The following is an 8959-nucleotide window of genomic DNA, read 5'->3' on the forward strand; positions in this document are numbered from 1 at the left end:
CCAAGCCAAAGGCACAGGCTCAAAGAGAAGCTCCCCCCGCCCCAAGCAGCCCCAGACGTGCTTGGTTGACAGAGGGGGTTCATGGCCCCCCAGCACCCTTCCCACCACCCAGATGTCCCAAGGCGCCAACCCTGAATGCTGACACCCTCCCAGACTGGGCGGGGATGAAACTGGGGAAGGGGCACCCCACAGAAATAAGAATTACAATTAAAAAGCAAAGTGTGTGGCCACAGTCTGCCTTTTTAACTTAGAAATGGTTCAAGTGTCCCATAGTCTTCCAAAAAAACCCAAGTGCTGCAGCTGCAGCTCCCCCCATCCCACCCCCTTTAAAACTCCACAAAATCACAGTTCCACGTTCCGCAAAGTTTCCCTTTGTGTTTGGTGGTGGTGGTCTCATTTGGGGGGTGATGTTGGGTTGTTGTGGTGGATTTTCCTCCCCACTTCGTGCTCTTTCTGTTCCTATGCGTCCCTGGGCACTCCAGTGAAGCCCAGCACATGCCAAGGGATGCAGAGAGGTGACGTGCCAGGTCCCTTCTCCCGCTGAGACAGGGACACACAGCGGCTGGGAATGGAAACGCAGCAACTTCCAGGAAAGAGGCTACTGCATAAGGGCGATGGCAGAGCCCTCATCTCTGTCCTTGCCATGGCTTCCAGGTTTTCCCCAAAGGGATAGGGGGAAGGGCAGGGAACAGTGAGAACATGAGGTGGAAGTGGGCAAGAAGCTTGAAGAGGCCAATGTGCAGGTCTGGAGGCAGCTGCTGGGTGAATCCTGGGTGAGGAGCTGAAGAGGAGCCTCTGGACATCGTGTGGGGGGAGGAGAAGCCCAGGAAAAAGAAACGGGAGCACGGGAGGAAGAGGAGGATCAGTGTGGAAGCCACCATCGTGCATCTCGTGCCAGTGGGGCTCCTGGAGCGGCCACGGTTCGCTCTCCACCAGGCAGAGCTTGGCCTCTCTGCTCCCGCAGTCATTCCACCGCACACAGAGGAGCAGGGGGGGATGTACCCCCATTTTCCACCACTGTTCCCCCAGTCCCAGCCCCAGGGACGAGGGCTCCTCACATCATGATGTGCCGCCGGCGATGCAGGGCGAGGTGGTCGGAGCGGGAGAAGCTGCGGTCGCAGTCCGAGCAGCGGAAGGGTTTGATGCCCGTGTGCTTGCGGAAGTGCCGGGTCAGCTCGTCGGAGCGGGCGAACTTCCAGGTGCATCCTTCCCAGGTACATTTGTAGGGCTTCTCGCCTGCGCCGGGGAAGCAGAGACAAGCTCAGCGCGGCAGGAATGACCCCCGGGGCCAGGCAAACCCCTCGGCATCCCCGCCGCGGCCTCGCTGCTGGCCCAGCGCGGTTCACTGGCGCCACCGGCTGTGCGAGTGCTGCTTTCGGTGTAACCGCGCCGCGCCCGCGCCGCCAGCGACAGCAGGGGCGGTGCTATGGGGTGCACACCCCATACACCCCCCTGCGGCATCACCTCATCGCACCACGGGGCTGATGGTGGCACCCCCACGCGACTGTAGCAGCAGCACCCTGCCGTCCTCGCAGGCACCAGCCACAGTGGCACCCCATGGCAGAGCCTGGGGTCCTAGGGGGTGCTGAACACACGTTGGGGGCACTGGGAGCAACCCCCAGGCAGAGAGACCCCAGGGTGCTGGGGAATGGTGGCAAGGAGGGGGGAGTCCCAGCAGTGTCACCCAAGGGAGAGCCCCATAACCAGACCAGGGGGTGGGGGGGCAAGACAGTCCCCGAGGCATGGCCTTGGGTCCCAGCACCCCGAAAGGGTCAGCACAGAGCCCAAGTGCCCCCCAAGACCTGCTGTGGTCCCAGAGTGCCCCCAAAGGGCTTCCACAAACCCCCTGGCAGGGGGTGCCAGCAGCCCCAAAGTGCCCTCCTCAGTCACTGTGAGAGGGTGCCAGTACCCAAAAAGGGCCCCCTTGAGCCCCCAAAGGGCCTTGCGAGTCCCTGGCAAAATGTGCCCGCATCCACAAAGGGCCTCCTCAAGCCCACAGAGGACCCCCCCCAGCCACTGGCAGAAGGTACCAGCATCCCTAAAAACTCCTGAGCCTGCAAGCTGCCCCCCAAGCCCTTGGCAGCACCCCTAAAGATCCCCCCTAACCCCAGAGATGGACCACAATTGCCCTCCCAACCCCTCCCTGGATACCCCCAGCTCACAGGGAGCCAGGGGCACTGATCCTGACCCTGCCAGGCAGGCGTGTGTATGGTGCTGTCCCCTACCTGTGTGTATCCGCCGGTGAGCTTTGAGGTGGGAGCTTTTGGTGTAGACCTTATTGCAGCCCTCGAAGTCACACTGGTGGATGCGTCGCTTCTTCAGGTCAGGGGACTCTGCTCGCTGCGCCCGCGCTGCTGGCCTGCGGGAGGAGGGAGGGATGGAGGCACAGCCCCAGCACCCATGGACCCCTTGGGGTGCCTGGGAAGGGGGGGAACAGTGTGGGGAGCACACAGACAGGGGACTCACTCTCTCTGGAGGTCCTGGAAAGGGGCTGGGCCGCTCTCGGAGGCGCTGTCCTCACTGTCGCTATTCACGTCCATGGGATACATGGAGCCCGGGTCAATTTTCACTGGTGGGGGGTGGGAAAGAAAAGCTATTGAGAAACAAGGAGGGAGGGGGTGAGGCTGTGAGCAGACAATAAAAACACCCCCCTGCACCACAATAACCTCCCCTCCCCTCCCGCAGCACCCCACATGCTGTTCCCCCACAAAAAACAAGCTAGGGAGATGGAGAAGCCACCCGTGCCATGGGGCACAGAGATACTGGGGGGCACCTCTTTTGGCTGCCTGCTCCTGCGCTTGGGAGGGGAAAGCCAGGTGTGTCCCCCCCCAACCCCAGATAAGGTGGGAAGCTGGGAATGTGCTGTGGAAGGGAATAGGGGGTGCATGGGGAAGCAGCTGAACTGAAACCAGAGCCGCTGGCAGCGGGCAGGCAGTGGGAAGGGCAGGCAGGCTGCCAGCAGCGGGACGGGTGGCAGGCAGTGCCATGCCCTGTGTGTCCCCTGCCCTCCCCTTGATCCTTTCGGGGTACAGGGTGGGGGCTGAGGGCCCTGGGGGGGCTCTGGGTGGAGGTGACAGATACGGGTGAGGGAAAAATCAGACCCCCTTCAGGGGTGCTGCTCCAGGAGGTGGGACACCCCCTCCCTCACCCCAGAGAAGCTGTGGCTGCCCCATCCCTGGCAGTGTTCAAGGCCAGGTTGGACACAGGGGCTTGGAGCAACCTGCTCTAGTGGAAGGTGTCCCTGCCCAGGGCAGGGGGTTGGAGCTGGATGGGCTTTAAGCTCCCTTCCAACACAAACCAATCCATGATTCCCAAAGGTTTAGGCTTCCCCCCACACGTGCTTACCAGACCCAGCGTTCTTGCCATCCCCCCCGATGAGGGGCACGGTAATGGCAGTGACCCCATCGGTGGGCATGGTGGTGTAGACAACGGGGAGGGACTGCACCACCACAGGGATGGTCTGCAGGTTGCCCATCTTGCTGGGCAGGTTGACAGAGGGGATAGTGTGGATGACGTGCAGGATCTGCTGCCCACCGCTGCCCTGCGTGGAGGCCAGGATGGAGCCAGGCGATAGGACCGCCGGGATGGCCGAGGTGGAGCTGAGGCCGGAGGGGGAGATGGAGACGGTGGCAGGAGTGGGGAGCGGAGGAGCCACCAGCAACGGGGACGACTGCACCGAGACGGGAGGTGGCGGCGGGGGGGCCGCGGTGGCCGCTGCCGCCACCTTGGACTTGTTGAGGGAGAGATCCACAGGCTCCGCCTGGGGCTGGCCGCAGTCGCTGGCCAGCAGCTCCTCAGGGGGCTCCGTCTTGATGTCGGCCAGCAGCACCGGCGGGTCGAGGGGGCCCTCGGCCAGCAGCGCCGACGAACTCATGGCGGACGTCGTCCTCCCTCGGCCCTGTGGGAAGAGAACCACGCAGCGGGTGAGTTGCCAGGAAAACCGAGGCACGGCGGGCGAGGGAACAGCGGCCGCCTCGGAGGGCTCCCACCCGGCTCAGAGGAGCCGCGGGCGGCGGCGGGGCCGGCCATGGCGGTGGCGGTAACGGCGGCGGGGGACAGCAATGGCGGCGCCCGCTCCCCTCACGACGGCCGCGGCGCGAGCCGAAGGCGGGAAAACGCAAGCTCCGCCTCCCCCACCCCCCCGCGCGAGCCTTTGTGGTGCCGCCACCGCGCGCGGCCCCGCCCCTCCCGCCCCGCGCGCGCGCGCCCCCGCCCCTCCCCTCCCCTCCCCTCCCCTCCGGGCCGGGCGGGGCGGGGCAGGGAGGGAGGGGGCGTGTCCCCCGCGGGGCGGCGGCGGCCCCACCACGCTCCCCTCCCTCCCCCGCGCCTTAAAGGGGCCGCGACACCCATTACACACCACCCCCCCCCCGCTTCACCCGGTGTATAGACGGGGAGAGCACCCACCGCGCGGGGGGGGGCCCGGTGCTCACCCTTCCCCCCCCCCCCCATCCCGGGGCAGGACCATGCTCCCGGTCCGAGAGGTGTGAAGGGCCCCGCGGCCCCACCCTGGCTCGGCCCGGGGTGGAGCTCCTTAAAGGGGCCCTGCCGCGCAGCGTGGCGGGGGGCCCCCCCTGCGGGACGCACCGGGGGCACCCCGCACCCCAACCCCTGCACGGCCCCGCACACACCCCCCCCCCCGCGGTGCCGCCGCTCCATGGGGTGCCCCCGGGTCAGACACCCCCCCCCCGCACCGCCTCGTTCCCGCACCCCCGAAATAACGCTGCCCCCCCCTCCACCCCCCGAAGGTCCCGTCCCCCCCTCTCCCCTCCCGGCCCGTACCTGCGCCCGCACCGAGCGAACCCCGACCGGCCCCGCGGAGCCCCCCGCGCTCAGTGTCGGCGGCACCGCGCGGCCCGCCCGGCCCCTCCCCGGGCACACCCAGCGCACACGCCCTGCACACACGGACACCCGCCCTGCGCGGGGGGAGCCCCACCCCGCACCGCACCGGGACAGGGAGCACCGCGCACACACACCACCCCCCTCCCAGACAGCGGCACCCCCAAAACCCGCGTGTTCAAATGGGGACCCCCCAAATACACGGAGTAAAGGGCACCCCCCGACAGCGCCGGTCTCAGACAAGAGACCCCCCCAGTGCCCATGCACAAAGGCAGGTACCCCCCCAAGAGGCAGATAGCGCCCAACCCAGTACACGCATATTCAAATGGGGACCCCCCAAATACATGGAGCAATGGGGAGCCCCCAAACAGCCCTGCTCTCAAAGAGAACTCCCAATACCTCCTCATAAAGCTAACAGCTCCAAAAACGCGCCCCCCCACACTCATAAATCACCAGGACCCCCAAAATGCCCCCTTTACAAATAGGGACCCCCCAAACACCCCCACTGTTAGACAGGGGTCCCCAAGACCCCCACACGCAACCAGAGACCCTCCAAACACACCCCACACATACGTATCACGAGGGACACCCCCCGGTACCCACATATTCAAATGGGGACCCCCCAAAACGCACTGAGCAAAGGACACACCCCCCAAACAGCCCCGATCCCAGCCAAGAGCCCCCCCAGTGCCCCCGCACAAAGCCAAGGACCCCCAAAACGCACCCCCCCACACTCAAAAATCACCAGGACCCCCCAAAACATCCCTCTTACAAATAGAGACCCCCCCCAACACCCCACTCTCAGCCAGGGCCCCCCAAACACACCCCACACTGAGGTACCCCCGCGGGGACACCCCCTGATGGGCACACAACAGCCCCCCCCAGGACCCCGCACTCCAACCAGGCCCATTTTGGGGCGGGGGGGGGAGCCCCCCAAAAGGGCGATTTACCCCCCCTCAACCACCACTTTGGGGGGATCCCGGCACCCCAAAGCCCTATAGGGCTGAGGGTGTGTGAGATGTGTCAGTGGTGGGGGGGGGCCAGTGGCCTCGCAGCCCCCCCAAATCCAGCCTCGCCCCCCTCCGCACCCTGTGGGGCTTTCGTCAGTGACATGAATTCCCCCGTGCTCAGCCCGGACGCACCCAAACCCCACCCAGGCGGGGGGGGGGGCTGAGAGGCCGCTACACCCCCTTTATACTACACACCCCCCCGGGGATATAAATAACGACGCCCCCTTTCGCACCCTATAACACCTCATGGGGGCACCCCCAAACCATGGCGTGACCTTGACGATGGGGGGGTCAAGCCGTGGGAAAACCTCCTGCATGGTCCTTGTGCCCCCCCCCGGGGGGCTCATTGCCCCCACCCCTGGGTGTGTGTGGTGGGTTGGGGGGGGGGGGTTTACACCCCACCGGTATCCCGCGCTCCCGGAGGGATTTCCTCCCCGCGTGTGAATGAACCGGGAATAGGGGGGGGTGGATTTAGGGATGGGGGGGGTCTGGCCCTTTAAGAGCAAAGGGCGTGGGAAGTGGAGCGGGGGGGAGGGAAGGGCGGGGCGGGGCGCGCCGCGACGTCGCCCCCCCCCCCCCGCCCTCCCCCCTTGTGACCTCCCAAGAGCGCGGTGGGGCCCACCCCGGAAGCGACCATTGCGCGGGGGGGGGAACACACATAGTCCCGGTGCGGGGGGGGGGGGGGTGAGGAGGCGGTTCCCACCCCCTCCTCGCCTCCCCCGCCCCGGGCTTTACGCTTCCCCACCCCCCCCGCGGGCATTGCCCTTTTAAGAACCCACGCACCGTGGGAGCGCCCCCCCCCCCCCCCGCGGTGTGTGCCCCCCCCCGGCACTCACCGTCCCCCGCGCCTCCTCCGGGTGCATCCCGCAGCCGCCGCTGCCCCGCGCCAGGGCGGTGCCGGGCGGGGCCCCCCCACTGAACGGGCGGGGACCAGGAAGGGGCGGGGCCACGCAGGGCGGAGCTCCCCTCCCCCACCCCAAAAATGGGTGGGGTCACCCCACCCCCACCCCAAAAATAGGGTGACATCATCAGCAGCCAATGGGCGGCTCCTCACACCCAGCCCCCCCCTCACCCCCCCACCCGCAGACGGGTGTTGCCATGGAAACAGATACAGGGGTTGAAGGGGGTTGGTACCCAGATTGATACCGTCGCGCACACCCCCCCCCCCCAAATTGGGGATGGGGGGGATGTGGGGCACACTGCTGAGACCTGGAGAACTCATGACAGTAATAAAGGGGGGGAGAAGGGGCTGAACCCCCCCACTGTGGTCATGCACCCCCCTCCACGGGTGATGGGAAGGGGGGGACACATCTCAGCCCCCCCTCTTCATCCCCAGAGGCACACAGCACCCCCAACCCCTCCCCCACAGAGCACCCATAGGTGCAGGAGGTGGACGTGGTCCATGGTAGTGGGGGATGTTTTCATGGGGTGGGCCTGAGCCCCCTCCTACCCATGTAACCCCCCCCCAAAAACACCTGGGCTCTCCAGAGCCCCCTCTCCCAGAACACCCATTGGGGGTCCCTCCTGTGGGGGGAACAGGGCCCCGGCAAGCCTCAAGAGCTCCCCAATACCCCCACACAAAGCCAGGGATCCCCCAAACAGCCCCACACACACTCATAAATCACCAGGATCCCCCAAAATACACCCCCCCGCAAACAGAGACCCCCCCAAATATGAGGAGGGGGGGTCCTTGGGGTGCTGCTGTGCAGGGTGCAGGTCATGGGGCTCCCCCATTACCTCCATGGGCAGAACACTGCCAGGGATGGGGCAGCCACAGCTCCTCTGGGCACCCTGTGCCAGCGCCTCAGCACCCTCACAGGGAAGAGCTTCCCCCCTGGCCCTGCTCCCCTCAGAGCTCCCCGGGGCCAGGGGGTTGCAGGTCCTGCTCGCCGTGGCCATGTCAGCCCCACACCTCTCTCTGCTCATGGATTCTCCAGCCATTTCCTTCCTGCTCCCTGCACCGGGCCAAGTGTGGACGCAGGAAGGGTCACTGTGAGGGTGAATGAACAGCAGTGCTCAAGGCCAGGTTGGACACAGGGGCTTGGAGCAACCTGCTCTAGTGGAAGGTGTCCCTGCCCGTGGCAGGGGTTGGAGCTGGATGAGCTTTAAGGTCCCTTCAACCCAAACCAGGCTGTGGTTCTATAAATTGGTTCAGTATCTTAATGACAGGTGACATGGAGTTTCTGCTAGTTCCAAGGTCAAGTCCTGATGGGAAAGGATGGACTCCTGCCCTCTCCTCAAGATTGTGCAGTTCAGTTAAGGCCAGATGTGTGCAAGTCTGTTTGTAAGAGCAACACCTGGAGCAGGCATCAACTTTAGTCCCCCCCCCCTTTTGTCATTATCCCACTTTCACACGGTAAAGTTCATGCACTGAGGAAACCCAGCATCAGCTCTTGGTATCCATGGGAATGGGGCAGCATTTCCCACTGTTCTCTGTTAGGAACAGCTGCCTCCTGTGGGAACATTCTCTCAGCAGAAGGTGCTTCAACCTGTGCTGGAACTGTGGCCATAAACCATGTTCTGCTGTTCTTAAGCCACAAAAACTGTCCCTCTCCTGCAGGTAGAGCCCTTCCTGGTAATCCTTTGGGGGTGATGATCCCGAGGCTCCAACAACATGGATCAGAAGCAACACATCCTCTTGGTCCACTCAGCAACACCAGGGCAGGGTTTGGGTGCAGAAAGCAACGAAGTTTCTCCATCAAGTCACTGACCTTGTCCAAGTGCTGGGGCAGCAGCCACAAGAGGAAACCATGGCCACATTTGGGCTTGTTCCACCCCAGCATCAGACAGAAGTGACTGTGGATGAGATTTGCTGCTCCCACAACAGGACCAGCACTGTATTCCATGTGCAAACGCTGAAGACAAAGGGAAACCCTCTGCTGTAGCTCCAACCCATTCACCAGCCCTCCAGCAGCTCAAACAGCTGATTCATTGATAGAGATCCCAGACTGGTTTGTGTTGAAAGGACCTTAAAGCTCATCCAGTCCCAATCCCCTGCCCCGGGCAGGGACACCTTCCACTAGAGCAGGTTGCTCCAAGCTCCTGTGTCCAACCTGGCCTTGAACACTGCCAGGGATGGGGCATCACTCCCCAGGTCCAACAGAGCGCCAGCA

The 8959-nt window shown here is 64.6% G+C and overlaps 1 protein-coding gene across 4 annotated transcripts; it reads right to left on the reverse strand.

Moving 5' to 3' along the window:
• Positions 1-220: 220 nt before the first annotated feature.
• On the reverse strand, positions 221-6772 carry KLF8 (Kruppel like factor 8). 4 transcript variants are annotated; one of them, XM_030496796.1, is made up of 5 exons: positions 6683-6772; positions 3346-3898; positions 2467-2593; positions 2226-2359; positions 221-1236 (listed from the first exon to the last, which is right to left on the reverse strand). In XM_030496796.1, the coding sequence occupies exons 1-5, from the start codon at positions 6707-6709 to the stop codon at positions 1055-1057; spliced, it is 1023 nt and encodes a 340-aa protein (XP_030352656.1). In that variant the 5' UTR covers positions 6710-6772; the 3' UTR covers positions 221-1054. The 4 variants fall into 4 exon arrangements, with proteins under 4 accessions (XP_030352656.1, XP_030352657.1, XP_030352659.1 ...); XM_030496797.1 differs by having other exon boundaries at positions 2467-2569; positions 6683-6745; XM_030496799.1 differs by lacking the exon at positions 6683-6772 and adding an exon at positions 4780-4874 and having other exon boundaries at positions 2467-2569.
• Between the last annotated feature and the right edge of the window lie 2187 nt (positions 6773-8959).

The sequence above is a fragment of the Strigops habroptila genome, chromosome 9 (assembly GCF_004027225.2).
Source record: "Strigops habroptila isolate Jane chromosome 9, bStrHab1.2.pri, whole genome shotgun sequence".
NCBI lineage: Eukaryota > Metazoa > Chordata > Aves > Psittaciformes > Psittacidae > Strigops > Strigops habroptila.